General features: G+C 41.4%; 2 protein-coding genes across 4 annotated transcripts in view; both read left to right on the forward strand.

Annotated features, from left to right (window-relative positions):
• Positions 1–17,492, forward strand: part of LOC126336385 (cell division cycle protein 23 homolog) — a 121,404-nt gene extending 103,912 nt beyond the window's left edge. For all 3 annotated transcript variants that reach the window (XM_050000006.1, XM_050000007.1, XM_050000008.1), the window contains 4 exons: positions 417–612; positions 921–992; positions 1,095–1,211; positions 17,403–17,492. In XM_050000006.1, coding sequence (XP_049855963.1) covers positions 417–612; positions 921–992; positions 1,095–1,190 — 364 coding nt within the window. In that variant the 3' untranslated portion in view covers positions 1,191–1,211; positions 17,403–17,492. The remainder of the gene's footprint in view (positions 1–416; positions 613–920; positions 993–1,094; positions 1,212–17,402) is intronic.
• Positions 17,493–17,611: 119 nt separating this feature from the next.
• Positions 17,612–18,796, forward strand: LOC126335644 (inositol-pentakisphosphate 2-kinase-like). Its single transcript, XM_049999101.1, has one exon. It carries the CDS (start codon positions 17,612–17,614, stop codon positions 18,794–18,796), a length of 1,185 nt encoding a protein of 394 aa, XP_049855058.1.
• Positions 18,797–18,998: the final 202 nt, after the last annotated feature.

The following is an 18,998-nucleotide window of genomic DNA, read 5'->3' on the forward strand; positions in this document are numbered from 1 at the left end:
GATTTCATTTTTTGCATAATACTTCACTAACTGCTATTGTCTTCATCATCAGGCACTGTGAGTATGTCCCCGGCCTCAGCATATGAATTCTAACCAGCCTATAAGGTATTGTTGACAACATACTGCTGTGCTATTCCTGCAGCAACTATGCCCTTTCTATTCTCATACTCTTTCTGCAGTATTTCATATTGTTAACATTTGTGAAGGTCCTCCCTCACAGCAGTTGATGAAGGCGACTGGGCAGTTATAGAAATATTGCAGTAAAATTGAAATTGTTAACTTCTGAATAATGGCCAGAAAGCCCAAAAAATCACCAATGTAGAAATGTATGTTCAGATCAGTTTACTGCTTTGAAAGAGTAAAAGTTAATATACTTCTGTCATTGACAATGGTGGTACTACTGTTGTATGTTTCAGGTTATTTGAAAAGCTCAATGAAAGTGAACATGCTGCAAATGCTTACACACAGTTTGTGAAAGAGACTGATAATCGCCAAATTGCTGACAAGAGTGAATTGTTTCAGGCATACAAATATTTAGCAAACTTTCATATAAAGCATAATAAATTGGATGATGCCTATCGATTTGCGCAGAAGTGTTTGGACTATGAAGAAGTAAGCTGACAGAAATGTTCATATTTTGTCTATTAGTTGCCGGTGTAAACAATAGCACTATATTACTTGTAGAGAGCTTTGTTTGGCCATTCATTTATCAATTACATATAATTTATAAACTAAGAAATAAATTTTTATACGTTTAGTAGAAAGCATTTTTTGGTAAGGAGTATTTTCTCTTGGAATACTTTTTTGATCATATTCTGTACTGGATATAATTTCATCGTTTTATTTTGTTGTTATTATTTGTGGAGATTGATTGATTTTATTTTCATATGGTTGCCCAGTAATTTCCTTTTTATTTTCAGACAAAAGAGGAAGGGAAGGCTTTGTTAAGGACAATAGCACAGAAAAGAAATCAGGAAGAATCTGATATAAGTGTATGTTCTGATTTTGTCATATTACTTATTCTGTTTTATTTGAAACTGAATAGTACTATTTGTATGTAGTTTTTTTTCTAACAAAATACTGAATTAATGTAGATGGAGGAAAGTTCACTAAGTGGAAGCAGGCCAAGACCAAGACTCAGTGATGGAAGTTCTCTACAACCATCGCCTATGAACCTTAGTTTCAATTAGTATTCATGATGGATAGACTTGGTAAGTAAATTAATTTTCATGTGGGTCATCTAAGAGATTAAAGCAGTAGCCATCAGGACACTAGCTTTTTTCTAATTATGGGAAAGAAAAACATAGGAAAAGAAATAAAACACACAGGGACAAAGTGGCCAGTGAAAAAATTATCAAATTTAAAGACTGAAACATGATGATCATCAAAATTCTGGAGTGGAAACATGCAGAAATGTGGACAGATAACCTTTGATCTACAGACGAGTGAAAGGGGGGGGGGGGGTTATTTTGACACCCATTAGCAGCCAAACGATGAAGATAATGCTGAGCTGTTCACCAAACTACAGCTGTTAGAGTTGCCATTGTGATAGCCGCAAAGAACGACTCGATGGTTTCTTGTAGCTTCGTTCATTTTCCAAGGTTCCTCATAGGTAGAAATCAAGAGGTGTAAGGTCTGGAAACTGTGGTGGGTACTCGACAGTTTCTCTTCGACTTATCCGTTGTCCATGTAGATTTTCATCCAAGTAGGCTGACATCTCTTTGGTAGTGAGGCAGAATGCCATCTTATTGTAGGTAAAATCTTTCATTTCCAAACACCTCTTGGATGGCAGGTAAAAGCAATGTTCACGGCATATGAAGATAAGCCACCAGTCATGGTTCTTCAAAGAAGAATGAGCCAATCAAAATGCACAGTGACAGACCACACCACACATTAATACCTGTTAGGTTCATATGTTTGTCCACATGGATGTCAGGATTCTTAGGAGCCCAATACATGCAGTTGTGGTAGTTTACAATACCATTTAGTTTGAATTGTGCCTCATCAGACCAGGTAACCATCCCTGGAAACTGTTCATTCTCGTGAAGCATGCCTTCAAACTACTCACAGTACTCTGTCCTTCAATCTGGGTTGTCCTCATTCAATTTTCACATGTACCCTGCATGACAGATTTTTAGGCGACCTATTACAATCTTGCAATACAGCAGTACTGGAAGCTGGACATAGTGACTTTTCCGTATACACATCCCAAACAGTATGGTCAGCTTCAAATTTACCTCAAATACAATGAATTGTTGGATGCGTTGGTGGCTGAGTTCCGAACACATTACGCCATTACCATTGTACCTCCGTCATACTTCAGTACTTCCATTACCACTTCAGTACTGCCTTGCATCTCTCAAATCACAATCTTACTTCATTCATTGCTGCACTGTCATCTGCTGAAAATTGTCCACAAGGTGTGTAGAGAAAACAGTGGACTAAGCTACCAAACAGAACTGCAACGATATGTCATTTCATTCCGAAATACTATCAGAGTGTATCTGCATTTTTCGGGACCCCTCTGCATTGTGCCCACCTGACAGTGGCATCCGGCAGTTCACTCGTTAATTCTTTCGACGTGAAGTATGCAGGGAGAAGCTGAAGAATTAAGTAGACACCCCCATGAATGGCTGCATTTTTAGCATTATCTTCACCCTCATAGTGCAACCGATCTATAAATGAGAGATAGCTCAAAATTTGTACACAATTAGGGTCATTAATCAAAGCATTCCCAAAAACATCGAGATATTTATTATATTTTGGTACTGACAACAATATTTATAAAGAGTTGAACACTATTTCAGTGCGGTACCATTTTCTTTTGAACCACTGACTGCACAGTGTCGAAAAAGTCAGATTCAGACAACATTCACATAAGTGTTTTATGCCTCCAATTTCCCTCCCTGATGCTGATCTGTAAAAAAAGACAATTTATTTTACTACAACAAAAATATTTTAAAATGTAGCTCAAATATCACTGACATTATCATCATGTCATAAATTTTTCAGGAAATAGTAGGCAAGGGAGGTTGCGGAGGTCATTCTAAATATCTGTACCAATTTTTTGAGTTTAACTTCAGTCATTTAGGAGAAAAGTGTACCTGAATGATGAAAATTCAAGTTGTCGTTAAATCACAAAAATTTACAGATTTATTAAGTTACCACTATGCCCATTTAGAACATGCCAGTGCATATTCCAGTTGTCGTCCTGTTTCCATATCCTCCATACTCTTTCTCTTCATTCTTTTCTTTATCCTTGACTCCTTGGTAGCAGCTTCTGCAGCTGTCGCTGATACGGTTACCTGCTTATCAATAGCAGTTAGAGCTGCAGCCATATTCCTCCATGTCTGGATGTTCAGTTTCTCCATAACATCAATCTTTGAATTTGCACCTTCATTGAATGTTGTTATTGCATCCATTATGCCAATCTTGAGCACTGTCACACTAACAAATACAGTTTTGGGTATTCTCTCCTGTTTACAGCTGCTGAAGCTTTCATTTGCATTCTGAGAGAGACTATGCATAAATCTCCTAAGTAGATTTTTTATTTGCTACATTGCCTGTATTCTCAGACAAGGCTACTGTTTCTTTTGCTGCTCTTTTCATTGAATGTTTGCTTACACCACATAAAGCATTTTGTATTAATTGTATCTGTCAAACCTCAGTAGAAGTGGAGGCAAATCCATCACCGCACAAAAAGTCTGGGCAGCTCCCCTTCCAATACAATACATTGCATTGCATAAGCAAGCCTAATATTTACACTGTAATGTCAACTATAAGTTACTGCTGATGTCATAGTATCACTGTGCATCTTACACGAGTTACAGGCATTCACTAACTGACTTGAAAGACCCTTCCTTGCTGAAATGTTCTCAGAAACATCAATACTATCTTCACAGTTGCAGTACTTACATTTCACAGCACTCTTCAAAAGTCTTGACAGCATATTTAGGTTCACGATAACATTTCTGTCAATGTTGCTGCTCACAATACTCCTAGGCTTGTTCTTATTACATTCAGAAAGCGAAAGTTCACGTCTTGAAGAACTGCCTGTAGACACAGTTTTCATGGGTGAATTTTGAAGCAACTGATTTGTATTATTCGGTTGTGTTTGGAATAATAAATAAAAACCACACACACATGAAATTCTGAAATCATATATTCTCAGATCTTTGTTTACATTCGTACCATAGCCTTCTAGACATGCCTGTACTTTGGTTCTGGGAGTCAGTGCCTTCTAGAATACATCTGTGTTAACGATCCGTAACTAACTATGGAAAAAACGGAAGAACAAAATAATGCATCACGTATTCTGACACACTTCAAACTGACAGATGGGCGTGGCCCCTGTGCAACATTCCGTTCAATCTCAATTTTAGTACAAACGGAAGATGATAATGCCCATAAACTATACATTTTTCAAATCGGCATGAATGCTCTGTTCTATAGACCAAGAATTTTTTTTTTTTTTCAAATTTTTGGTCATTTTCACGGGCATGTCCCCTTAAGAGATTGTTATTGTTTAAGTCAGATAATGTTGCTAGTAACCAAAAAAGATGGAGTGAAGGGAAGCATTTATGGCCATTTAGGTTATTTTATTGAATGCAATTGCAAATGATGCATTTCCATGTGAATACTCCCAATGTTTTCCAATTTCCTTCTCAGATTCTCACTTTCCATACTGTTCATACTGTCTCAGTTTATATTCAGAGTTCACACTTTGAGTACCATGCCTGTAATATTACATTGTCTTGAACATTGGAAAGAATACCATTCCTGTAGGCCTAATATTATGGGCACATAATCTTGATGAAGACTGGCATGCTCGTGATAGAACAGGCATGGCACTCCTCTCTAAGATGTTGTGCCCAAAGTATTACGGGAATGGCTTTCTTTCCAAAACTGAAGACAGTGTAATATTTTGGGCAAGGCACTCGGTATTAATGAAGATAAATGAAGGGATGATAGTAACAAGATTGCTGGATTTAGTTCAACTTGTAGCAAAACTGAAAACTGTGGCACAATCTTGAGCCCTTGTGGTTTAACTATTCCTTGTAATGGGAAGGAGGATACACAGGTTCATGTTTTAAGAGCACACGTTTGCGTTGCCCCCCCCTCCCGCCACACACACACACACACACACACACACACACACACACACACACACACATTGAAAATCCTGGGAAGTTAGTGGGCTTCGGTAGCTCAGATGGTAGAGCACTTGCCCGCGAAAGGCAAAGGTCCCGAGTTCGAGTCTCGGTCGGGCACACAGTTTTAATCTGCCAGGAAGTTTCATATCAGCACACACTCCACTGCAGAGTGAAAATCTCATTCTGGAAACATCCCCCAGGCTGTGGCTAAGCCATGTCTCCACTATATCCTTTCTTTCAGGAGTGCTAGTTCTGCAAGGTTCGCAGGAGAGCTTCTGTAAAGTTTGGAAGGTAGGAGACGAGATACTGGCAGAAGTAAAGCTGTGAGTACCGGGCGTGAGTCGTGCTTCGGTAGCTCAGATGGTAGAGCACTTGCCCGCGAAAGGCAAAGGTCCCGAGTTCGAGTCTCGGTCGGGCACACAGTTTTAATCTGCCAGGGAGTATCAGTCAATCAAGTTTGGTGGTTCCCTGGTCCCAATCCTCCCCCAGGGAACTCGCTTCTTTTGGCGGGTTCTAGCCTGCATGTCTGGGGTGTTTTTCATAATGTGCTCTGCATTTTACATGGCTGTCACCAGAACCACTGTTTCTTCCTTCTTCATTCACCTTCTCTGGGCTGCATGTCTATCCTGTTGCTGTTCCTTTCCCCCTCCATTGGGGAACACATCTGGGGTGGTTTTCGGAATGTGTTCTGCATTTTCCATGGCTGAAATTGGAACAGTCTCACCACTGTTTTTTTGCTCCTTCTTTCTTTCTTTGTTCACCTTCTCCTGTCCTTTCTCCGCTTAAGTGTTTCAGGTTCCTCTTTTTCATCTTCTCCCTGTGTGCTCCTGAAGGCCAGCCCAGGCATCTGAATAGTAACAGGTGACTTGGTTCTCAGCCCTGGGTTGACTGGCAGGGTTTTCACATATCCCTTTGGTACAGGGCAAGCCCAGGAAGGGGTGATTTCCTGAGCTACTACCTTTCCAAATTGCCGATTGATCCCTCCATCAAGTGTTCAGGAGATATGATCTGAAGTGTGAACAATCAATCACCTAAGGCAGGTGTGCCCCTTTCTGAAAGGCCCCCCCCCCCCACCCAGTTAGGAGGAATGTGCCATCAGACACACTGGCAATCAAGGGTAATTTTCTCGCAGTGAGCCACGCTTCTGTCAATGTCTGCGAAACCTAAACAGAATGAGGCTATCAATTCAAAGACTCTCCCAAATGCACCGAGGTTCCTCATGGTTTCCTGTACTGAAGTCGCTCAGTCCTTCGCAATGGTCAATCTCTCTATTATTCAGAAAGGTGTTCGTGCCATTGCTAGCCCTGTGAAACCTGCTGTCACTTACACAATGGTACTTTGCTTTTGGAGACTACTTTTGATTGTCAAGCACAACAATTGCTTGCAGCTATGCTCGTCCATGGCTATCCTGTTGGTGTTGAGACCCATAGGACACTGAATTATTCCCATGGTGTTATTTACACTAGGCTGCTCAATGGTCTGACCGAGTTAGAAATCCAAACGTACCTCTCTGGGAGGAGTGTCATTGCCGTCCATTGAGTGATGAAAAAAAGTAGATGGCTCCTTAGTGCTCACACGCACTCTCTTTCTCACTTCTGATAGAATGGTTCTTCTGTCAAATATCAAAGAAGGTTATGAAGTTACCAGTGTCAGACCATATATTCCAAACCCGATGCACTGCTATCAGCTTCGTCATTACAACCACAGTAGAGTCCTGTTGACTCCCAGCCAAATGTGTAACCTGTGGCAGGGATACTCAAAACTGATTTTCCACCTCCTTCTCCCTGCTACATAAACTGCAATGGCGACAATGCCACATCCTCCCGCGATTGTCCCGTGTATTCAACGAGCGCGCCCTCTAGGAGATCCTGGTGAAGGAAAGTGTCTTACCCGGTCGCTAGTAAGTTGTAGGCTAGTCGGGGACGCTGCGTTCTATCATCTGGCATGTACAGTACATGGCCATGCAGACATGTGACCCCAAATTTAGCCCTGAGGTTGTGAAATCTCACATCATTATGGTAGTGTCCCCATCTCCTTCTCCAGCTGTGCAATACACCACCAAACTTATACCTCATGGGGTGAAGTCACCAGCTACACATCAGGCAGGCCAGAAAGGACAGAAGGAATACCCTCGTTAAGACTTCCTACATCCCTCCAGCCACCCAACATCTGAGTCTTCCTCTGCTAACCAGAAAGTCTCCAAGAAATCAAACAAAGGCAAACGGTCTTCTCCTTAGTGACTCAAAGATCCTCTTCGATGTTGTTGCCACATGTTACTCTTGCCTGGCTAACCTTCATGTCGACGGTGCGCACCACCAACCGTTTTAGTGCGCTAGACTTTGCAGGCCCACAGCAGAATAATGCCAATGCTGCGGAAAACCTCATAGAACAGGACTTCTTGCCTCTGTTCCCTGTAGCAGCAAGTCTTAGAATGCTACACTTGGCAGCCACCAATGTGGCACTCCTTTATATTTTCCTTGTCATGACTCTCCTCCAATGGAACTTTCGTGACCTTTGATCCAACAAAGAGGATTTATGGCTGCTCCTAGAATTGCAGCATCCACTTGTTCTCTGCAATCGAAATTGCATCCTCATGAGTGTTTAGAGTTCCCGCATTTCTTCCCGGTCCGTATTGACCTTTGCCTGAGGTTGGCATTCCATCTCATGGGGGGAGTCTTGCTGCTCATAAGGGATGACATTCATAGTCAACCGATCACCCTGACTACCCAAAAGTCTTCAAACTGTTGCAGTTTACCTTTTTCTTCCTCACTTGTCCTTTTCTCTTTGTACCGTTTACATCCCTCTGTCATTCAATGCCACCAGAGCATACTTACTCCAGCTTATTGGCCAGCAGCCTCACCCCTTTTTTTCTGTTTGACTTTAATGCGAACCATGCCCTATGGGGTTCTCCCCGAATCTGTAAAGAGAGATGCCCTCTAGGCTGACCTTCTCAACCAACTTCACCTCCTGTAGCTTGACAAATGAGCACCCACGTTCCTTTCACACTCAACACACACCTATTCCCATTTGGACTTATCCTTCTGCACTGCCAAGCTTGCCCATCGTCTTGAGTGATCCATTCCCTCTGATGTGCACTCAAGCGACCATTTCCCGTGTGTTATCCGTTTGCTGACTCGCACCTCACCTACGTGCACATCCAAATGGCACCTTACTCAGGCCAACAGGAGGCTTTACTTCTCTCTGGCAACCTTTGACAAACATGTCCCCAGTTGTGATGATCAGGTGGAACATCTTACAAATGTTGTGTTTACCAATGCAGAACATTCTATTCCTCACACCTCCTCTTTACTGTACCATGTTCTGGTCCCATGGTGGACTGAGGTGTAACGCAATGTAATTAGCGCACAGAGATGTGCCCTTCGTGTTTTTAACTGCAGTCCTACAATGGCTAACTGCATTCACTACAAACAGATGCGTGCAAAGTGTTGTCATATTCTTCAGGATAGCAAAAAAGCTAGCTGTAACAGCTCCACCCTTTCCTCTGCCATGTGGACCAACCTCCAGCAGATCTCTGGGGCCAAGATCCATTTGCCAATTTCCGGCCTGACAGTAGCAGACAGTGTAGTTGGGGAACCTATTGCTATCTTCAACACCTTGGGCCGCCATTTGGCAGAGATTTCGAGCTCCACCCACTATCTCCCTGCCTTCCTCCATCTGAAACAAGCGGAAGCAGGTCGGGGCGGTACCTTTCTCTTCTCAGAATCGTGAGTGTTACAGTGCCAGCTTTACTATGAGGCAGCTAGATCTTGCTCTTACTTCATCCCGATCCTCTGCCCCAGGGCCAGATGCTGCTCACATTCAGATGTTGCAGTACTTTTGTCTTGCGGGCAAGCATTTTCTGCTTAATAGTACAACCGCATCTGGGCAGAGGGCACATTTCCCAGATGCTGGAGTGATGTCACTGTCATACCCATACCTAAGCCCAGTAGGGACAAACACCATCCTTCTAACTGCTGCCCATTTCTCTCACCAGCTGTGTTTGCAAGGTGATGGAATGTATGATTCGTGCCTAGCTGCTTTGGTGGCTCAATTCTCACAATTCAATAACCACAACAGTGTGGATTTCGAGCATGCCGTTCTGCAGTTGACCAACTTGTCACTTTGTCCACCCATTTCATGAATGGTTTTTTGCAGAAATCCCCGACTGTGGCTGTGTTTATCAATCTGGAGGACTGGTATCCTCTGTACTCTCTACAAGTGGGTTTCCATGGCTGCCTGCCCCAATTTCTTGAGGGATTTTTAAAAGACCGAGTCCTCAAGACAAATGTGTGTTCTGCCTTGTCGGACACCTTTATCCAGGAAAATGGTGTGCCTCAGGGTTCCGTTCTGAGGGTCATCCTCTTTGCTGTTAACCATACAACATGCTCCTGCTGGGCATCTCCAGCTCCCTTTTTGTTGATGATTTTGCCATCTGTTACAGTTCTCCACGGACCTGTCTCATTGAGCGGCGTCTTCAGCAATGTCTCAATCATCTTCACTCATGGAACATCATTTTTCACTGACAAAACTAATGTATATGAATTTATGGTGGCACAGCTGGTTTCTCCCACCAAGGCAGCCCCCTGTATGTGATCCCTCAACGTCCTGTCTCTTCAATGGTACTCCTTGGGATGGAGATCGAACCACCCTCCTCCATCTGTACCAGCCCCTTGTGTCTATTCGAAACTAGACTATGGGTGCTTCATTTATGCATCTGCACATCTGTCCCTCTTACGCTATCTCAATATGATCCACCGTCGTGGCATCCGTTTGGTCACTGGCGCATTTTACATAGCCTGGTTGAGAGTGTATGCAGACGCTGCTGTCCTACCGCCGTGTTTTTCTCCTCAGCAGATAGGCATGCTGTTTGTCTGCCACGCGTGGCCACCCATCCTATGCCTCCTTCTTCGATGACTCCTTTGATCACCAGTAATTGTGCTTCCCTTTGCTCTGCTACCTCCTTTATTAGCTTTCGGCTATTGCTGCAGCAGCTTAACTTCACACTACCTGCAACTTTCACAGTGGGTGTGAACCTTCACCATCTTGGCTTCATTCGGCAGCCTGTGTTCACTTTCATTACCTAGGGACACTACTCCAGCTTCACTCAATCGCCTTAAGTTTCATGACCTTCCCATGGAATTTCACAATAGTACCTTCGTGCACACTGATGGCTCTCGGACTGACTATGGTGTCGGGTGTACCTTCACCATTGGCACCGATGTTTTTTTGTACCGGCTTCCGGAATACTGGTCAGTATTTACAGCAGAGCTTTTTGCCCTGTATCAAGCCACGCAGTACATCTGGTGACACAGGCTTTTCAATTGCATCATTTGCTCTGACTCTCTCAGTGCCCTTCAAAGCCTCTGTGTGCCACACATTGTCCATCCCGTAGTGCAACGGATCCAGAAAAGCTCTCACTTGCTCACTCTTGATGGAGTCAGTGTCATTTTTGTGTGTGTTCCTGGTCACATCAGTCTGACAGGAAACAAGGCCGCTGTTGCTGCTGCCAATGCTGCAATCCTCGTACCTCAGCCTGCTAGTTCTTATATTACCTCTGATGATATCTGTGTTGCCATTTGTCAGCAGTTGGTGTCACTTTGGTGTTACCACTGGTCCTCCCTTCATGGGAACAAGCTCCGGGCTATTAAGCCTCTCCCAGCAGCTTGAACGACCTCCTCTTGGCCTTCTTGTCACGAGGAGATCATATTAACTAGTTTGCGCATTGGGCACTGTCTCTTTAGCCATCTCCATTTGTTAAGCTGTGCTTCCCCCCGCACTTTGTGCCCATTGCACATTCTCTGACAGAATGCCCTTTTCTTTAAGTGCTTGCATTCCTGTTTGTGTTTGTTGTCTGATTCATCAGACGTTTTAGCGAACAACGCTCGGGATGTTGGCCACATTTTACTTTTTATCTGTTGTAGCAATATGGCAAACGACATTTAATTTTTAGTTGTGGACCTCCGTTTCTCTATGGCATATTTTACTGACCTTTCTCCACATCCCTGTTTTTAGCTGTCTTGTCTTCCATCTCTTGTTGGCTTATAAATATTATCAACACTCTTATAAAGCCCACAGAAATCCCGTCAGTTTTAAGACTGTCAGTTGCACCAATGTCTAGGCTTTGTGAATAACACAAACTGAAATTGAGGATGGGAAAACAAAATCAGAAATGCTGAACTACCCCTCCCCTCCTCCCCCCACCCCAAATAAGTTGGTTGGTGCTAGTGGTATTTGGAAGCAGCTGAAATTGATAAAATTTAATGTCATGTGGAAGCTGACTTGCACTTTTCAAACAGTGGAAAATCCAGGATGGAATGTAACAGTATTACACAAACAGAACTTTCGGCCAATAAAGCCTTCATCAAAAATAGATCTCTCTCTCTCTCTCTCTCTCTCTCTCTCTCTCTCTCTCTCTCTCTCTCTCTCTCTCTCTCTCTCTCTCTCTGCAGTCTCAGGCATCTGAAACAACACGTGTGTGTGTGTGTGTGTGTGTGTGTGTGTGTGTGTGTGTGTGTGTGTGTGTGTGATTTATTTTTGAATTTTTGACAGTCTTTTTGTGTTGCCTATCTGCGACTCGGCATCTCCACTATATGGTGAGTAGCAACTTTCCTTTTCATAATATTGTGATTTACACTTTTCTCACACAACATCCTGACAGTTGTGGATCAGTGTAGTCAGTTCATACCAAATTTGTGACTAGACTGTCTTCTTGGACGGATTGTCATCCTTAGATGTAGAAGCAACATATTGTGTACCCAAGGTGTGCTTTTTTGGCTTCCTTGCTATTCATGCTGCATATTGACGAGTTGACAGACAAAATTGGTATTAATGAAATGGCAGACAATATTAATAGGAACCCTAGACTTGTTGCAGATGTTGCAGTTATAACACTGTGCAATCTGAAAAAGCTGGCAGTTTTCAATGTGGTGCAAAGATTAGCCATGTGTTTTAAATCTTCAGTAATGTAAAATTGTGCTCACCTTAAAATGAAAAACATATGAGGGCTGATAAACAAATACTGATTTTTTCCCATAAATGTTGACTCCTCCATTTCAGTGTTCACATTATCTTTCTCAAAGTACTCTGCTCCTACTCGATACACTTTTTATGATGTCTCTGCCAGTCCTCAAACACATGGTGCAGGCCGTTTTTTGTTAGGTCCTTGAGAATCACTTCACTTTTCTTGAGAACTGCTTAAGAGTTTTCAAATCTAATGCCTCGTGCTTTGCCTTTAGTTATGGGAATAAAAAAAGGACAAGATGAGAGATCAGGGCTATAAGGCAGATACGGTACTCAGTTAATGTTTATGTGAGCCAGAAACTGTACAACTTGATTTGTATTGTCCTGATGAAGTCATAACCCAGTCCGAGAAAGGTCTGGTCATTTCCTTACAGTGTGCTTCCTCAGTTTAGCCAATGCTGATGTGTAGTGTGCTGCTGTAGCAGTAGTGTGAAGGGGAACTGCATGCTAGTAAATCTTTCCATGGCAGTCAAAAAATGGGATCACCATGAGTTTTCCTGCAAATAGAATGTCTTTTTGTCTTTTAGTGTTGAAGAACCTGGTGATTTCCACAGTTTGCTGTCTCATTTTCCTTCAGGATCATAATGATGCAGCCATGACTCGTCACCATTTATAATAGATTCCACAAACATAACCCCTCCATCAGCAAAGGGACACAGCACCTCACGACTTGTCTACATTCACTCAGCCATTTGTTTGGTAGTTAACAGACATGGTACCCAACAGGCACAAACATGTCACATGGAGATGATCATGCTTAATCTTAAAGAAACTGTCACATGGAATCCCCAACACTTCACTGAAGTTAATGTTACCCGCCAATCCTTTTGAACTACCACAGTAGCTTTGTTGATGTTGACTTCACTCACAGCAGAAGCCGAAACACCAGGCCCAACCTCCTTAACATACAGAAGTTGGCCTTGTTTGAAGTCCCTGGGCCACCTATCACTGTTGCACAAGGTAGTGCATCTTCGCCATATGCTTTCTGCAGCTTTTTGTAAGTTTCAGTGGCTTTATGGTGTAAACAAATACAGAATTTTGTTGTGCCATACTGCTCTCATCGTGTCATCTTCATTGTTTGGTATTCAAAGTGGAAAGTGTGTCTACAAAATGGAGCATTACTACCAACCTACCGAGGTGATGGTTATGGTGATGGTGGTGGTGATGATGATGCCACCACCTATGGACATTATACATAAAAACTCACTCTTTTCAAATATTCATGGTACAGTAAAAGAAATTATCTTGGAAGATACAGGAAAAAAATCGGTCTGTCTTTGTTGAACAGTCCTGATAAGTTGACAATTTCACTAGTGCTGCCAGAAGTTGAGTAAATCTGTACCACTTGCAAAATATCCATTTGTCTCAAAGTGTTGCCAGGGTCAAGCTGCCCCTAGATGCGAAGTATTACAAAAGGCTTGGATCCACCAATAAGTAAGTTTCACTCAAGTTTACTTCTTCAGGCTACTGGAGCAAATTCGTTTGAGGAACTTGCCGCACAGAAGTGTAGTTATTCTTAAAAACCAGAGCAGTCGCCACTGTTGTTCCTTCATTATCAATGAATAAAAATCGTGATGAAACATAAAAATAAAATAAAAACAAAAAATATTAGAGAAGTGCATATTGATATTACCAAGAAACACTATTCAATTAATTGAAATCAGAGGACGCCACTTAGATTAAAAACTTTGGGGATGTCATATGCAAATTTCAAACATCTCGTCTATTGTGTAATCAAGTATTCAATAACAGGAAACAAAAATGCAATGCAGTATCCCACCAAGAGACTGCCTCTTAGTTTCTCTTTGATTTTTGGAAGAAGTTATTTACTACTTTTATCAAAAATATAATGCATTTATGTTTACGGTAAAATTAAATTTCAAGTCATCTGTATTGCCATTCTACTTTGCCTTTTGGTGGAACAAATTTGTTGCTGAACTCATTCCGCTGTTCCTCAACTGATGGTGCCAATTGTGTGTTTAGAGGTTGCAACGGTACGTTTGTTTCAACCCATCTGTCTTTGTTCCACTCTCCTTTTCAACAAAGATACTTTCGCACTGGTACTGAACACACACAACTTCTGTAAGTTTAAGAAGAACTTCTACAAAATAGTGTACACTGCTTTCAAACTTTCTAACAAATTAAAACTGCGAGCTGGGCTGAGACTAGAACACACAGTTTTAATTTGTCAGGAAGTTTCATGCAAGAAACTCTTTACACTAACTTGCAAATCAGGGTTGCAGATATAGTCATTCGTAATATTCAAACCGATTCTGTGACTGTAAGGGTAATGTGCCATACCACAGCAAGAAGTTCAACAGAATACCTAATAAATGTGGTTTCAGGATTACGATGTTAGAGTGGTTTCAAAATGGACAAATAAACTGCAACACCTCAATGAGGAAGCTGTTAGCTACAATAAAGAAAACAAACCAGCCACGAAAGTGTACATCATGACTAGAACTGCTGAGGGCAGAGGCAACAAAGTAGTATGTTTACTGCCCTATGACTGTGACCTAAATCCGATAGAATTGACATAGTTCAAAATAAATACAATTTCAGAGAAAACAATGTCAATGGTGACATGTCGAATGAAAGACTGCAGTATCTTCCTAATGCAGCTGTCCTTTCAATTAATGCAAAGGGTTGGCAAGATTACTGCAGGAATGTGCAGGAGCTGGCGCAAGAGTACTGGACACAAGATGTAATAATGGAAATGGCCATCAATGAAGTTATCTATACCATGCCCTGAAGTGCTGGTGGTGATCTTGAAACAAACACAAATGGCAGTGATCTGTAATGAACATCATTTTGACAGTTCTTTCAGGCACAGTTAATAAAACTTTTTAAACATTGCTGCTGTCTGCATTTAATAAATGCGATGTGCAAACAGATTTCAAAAATCAGTTTTTTACTTTCGATTGATAGTGTTGATAAGTTGAATACTCATCTACATTCATTTTTCACTGTTTTTGATGTATAAATAATACGTAAGTTACAGGTAAAACTCTAGAGCATGAATTTGTAAACAAATTAGATGATTTCTGATCTGACAAAAGTGTCACTTTAGTGGGCAAGGCTTTTACGAGTACCGCCTATGATTTCATGTTAAGCGCAAAACATGGGTAGTGTTGCCAGCACGCTGCAAGCAGCTGACGCTGCCTTCCCCTCACTGCTCCTTTCCCTTTGTCAGATATTATGTGGGGGCACGGCCGTTCCCAACAGCCACAGTGCCAATCATCAAATTATTGTGGACAAACGGTTGTACCCTATGACAAAAATATCAGTGTGTCACAACTGGCATAAGCTGTCTTGTAGAAATTTGTGGGGATGCAAAATCGAATGATCACATAGGCACAGTTTTTGATAAAGGCAGTGGGAGGCTTAATTTCATTAGAACTGTATTGGTAAAATGCAGTCAGTCTGGAAAGAAGATTGCCTTCAAACCACTTGTGCAACCGTATAATAATGCTGAAGTGTGTGTGGACTGTACCAGATAGGACAAAAAAAGAAAGAAAGAAAAGGATGTTGAAAGTCAACGAAGTATAGCACAAATAGTCACATGAAGGTTTGTTTCAGACTTGGGGAGTACAAAAGAAATTCCAGAACAACTGCAATGATAGGCATTTGATGATGACCCCAATATCCTGCTTCTGCTGAATCTACTATAAGAAAAGTAAATCTGAGCCAGAAAATCAATTTGTTGAGGTACACAGGGTGTCTTCATAGACTTATTAGAAAAAGTAATAATGATCACTGGTAATAATACAGTGGAATACTGGACTGGTTTGGATTTGGAGAGTGTGTGACCTTTATTTTTAGAACTAACTTCAATATTGTCAACAACCTTGCTCATCGCAACATGCTAGCACATTAGTTTCGAATTTTAGTTGCAAAACCATATGTACTGCCACTACACTCCCCTCCCCTCTATTTGCCCAACTTGGGCCCCATGATTCTTCTTCCCAAACATGAAGAAACAGCTTACAGGTTAGAAATTATGCTGAAGTAAGGTGATTGGTGAGACACCTATAATTACATCTATGTGATTACTTTGCAGACCACATTAGTGTGTTGGGCAGAGAGTTCATAGAACCACTTTGACTACTTCTAGACTGCTCTTGTCATGAACCACATATAGGGGAAATTGCTTACTGTTACTTACTTTCAGGTGCTGAAATGCTTAGTACTGTTGATACGAGTATAAAAGTAAAAGTGACAACATAGTCCTAGCTTTTGCTACTGTTAGTTCTTTCCCTGAGGAGAGAATGATAGGGTGGGGAAAATTTAAAAGGAAGTCACTCAAATGAGAGGAACCCATCTGTAGCGACGCTGAAAATATACAAAGATGAAGGTGAGGTGTCAGAGAAAGTTGCAGGTCTACCCTCCATCTTTGATAACTCCCAATACGTTCATTCTAATCCAATTTTTACACACAACGTGTCAAATTATGTTAATGTGAATTATTATGATGATAATTTTCCCATATTCTGAATATTGAATTAATTTTACAGTATCTGTTATACAATTTTTCTTTATTTCTGTTTGTGTATACTACTGCTGCTTACAGATCTGGTTGTTACGTATACACTGCTCATCTCTAACTTTGTACTCACTACAGGTGGCTCCCTCTCACCTAGGCTTCTTGTTTAGCCTTTCCCATTTGTCCCTCTCCAAGGAAAGAATTAATAGTTTCAAAAGCTAGGATTGTGTCATTGCTTTTACTATCAGCAGTAACAAACTTTTTTTTTTGAGATAATACTGGTCAGTATTCCGATAATACGTTGTGAACTTTTTGCATTGTCATAAGTGGTCTTTATCTACCTTTGGATGTTAATGGAAATAAGTAATTGTCTGTGGACATAATCATTTTCAGCAAAGTGTTTTTGCTGTTGCTGTTTATTCAGATAATAGTGAAATGTGAATCAGTTTATGTTCATAGGATTTAATTGTCATTTATTTGATAAGAAACATCTGAGCTGTACTAAAGTTCAATATTTTCACTCTTTGCTATCTTGAGTAAATAAATGACATTTACATAGTCATGTAGTTAGTTAGTTAGCTAGTTTTTCAGTTAATGTAACTAACTTCGAAAATTTTTAAGAGTCATTGATCTGTTTGGTGTGTAATTTACTGATTTTTTAAATTATTATTATGAGTGTAATCTTGTTTAGAAGTATGATAAATCTGAATACAAAAATTATTTATTTGCATTGTTCTTTTTCACAGATATTAATGAGAAAGTTCTTACATTGAGAGATACTGAATGGCAGTATCGGGGCGAAGGCAATGCCAATCTAGTGCTTTCACTTCCTCAGCAACGATGTGTGTTGAGATTACGCAAGCACGATTCTGATCATTATGTCAACCATACAGATTCAACCACAGATGTGCATATTGATATTGCTTCAAGAGAAGCATTGTTTTGTCGAATGGTTATGGTACCTTTGCTGGGTGAAGCCTATATTCAGCCACCAGCAGTAGTTGTGTTGGATCAAAGAGAAGTTGAACAACTTGAGGGGGCATTACATTCTCACCGACCCTCGCACCGAAATCACAAAGGCATATACAGCCATCCTTGTCTGACGTATGGAATGTTGTTTCCCGATTATGCACTGCTTCCTCCAACTTTATCCCCTGTTTCAATGCCTCATTGTACTCCCACTTTCTGCCTTGAGGTAAAACCGAAACAAGGGTGGGTACCAGAAGCAGATCGCCATCTTCCACGTTGCACTTTTTGCCTTAACCAGTTCCTGAAACTCCGAAAGGGCACTATTCAGAAACTCAGCCACTATTGCCCACTGGATCTGTTTTCTGGGGATGCAGGCCGAGCACATCATGCTCTTGAATCACTTCTGGCTTCCCCACAGAACAATCTGAAGATCTTCCGTGATGGTGTCCTGGTGTATGGTGATGGAGATGAAGGTACAGACCGCCTCGAGCTGGTCTTGAGAGAATGGGTTGGTGATAGAGATGGGAAGAATTCTGTCAAATGGTTAGTGAAAAAAATGTGCGCACTTGTTTGGGACGTATTAACATGCAGCCTCGAAGTATCAAAACGACCTATGGCTAATCCCTTAGTTGGTGAACTAGAACCACTCCAGAAAAAAGGAGAACGTGTACCATCAGCACTGATAGCAGCTGTCACTTCACTGCTGCCACCAAAATCTTGTGATTGGTCTGCAGTGCCTTTACCAGAAAATAGCATCCTGGCTCGTGTCCTTAATGTTCAACAACTGGAACAGATTGGGGCAGACTGTGTCTACTGGGACTATATCACCAACAAGCACCATGGAGAGTATGACTACCTGCAAGAATTAGTGGGGGGAAATATTTGTGGTCGAACACCACTCCAGCGTTACCTACTAGCGACCACTGCCAAAGATTGTTCAGTTATGCTTGCATTTCAGCGGTTTGAGGGAAATTTGAATGGTGTACCTTTGCTTCCTACAAAGCATGTGATAAGTGATCTTGATTTACAGAAGTATATTTTTAATGTTGGTGTGTCTGATTTGGACCCAAAGCCTGCATCTTGTGTAGAGAAACACAGGAAACGGGACTGTGAAGTTCTGACAGCGTGTCTTGAAATCTTACAGTGTGGCAGTTTTGGAGTGTCAGTGTAATCCTTATCCTTTTAAGAGATTAAAATATGTATAGTCATGAATTATTCATGCAGACTGTCTACAGTGAACATTCGACGATTCTGCTCTCTTACAAACTTAAGTGCTACTTGTGCATATAAATGTATTTATAATTGCTCTGATTTTGTCAATTGTTTGTAAACACAGCATTGTTTTTGTACGTAATATAAAGAAGCAATTATCT

The sequence above is a fragment of the Schistocerca gregaria genome, chromosome 2 (genome assembly GCF_023897955.1).
Source record: "Schistocerca gregaria isolate iqSchGreg1 chromosome 2, iqSchGreg1.2, whole genome shotgun sequence".
In the NCBI taxonomy this organism is placed as follows: Eukaryota; Metazoa; Arthropoda; class Insecta; order Orthoptera; family Acrididae; genus Schistocerca; species Schistocerca gregaria.

What these genes read in the sequence shown, in the direction of transcription:
- LOC126335644 (XM_049999101.1), top strand. Translation starts at nt 17,612, where the DNA reads ATGGTACCTTTGCTGGGTGAAGCCTATATTCAGCCACCAGCAGTAGTT.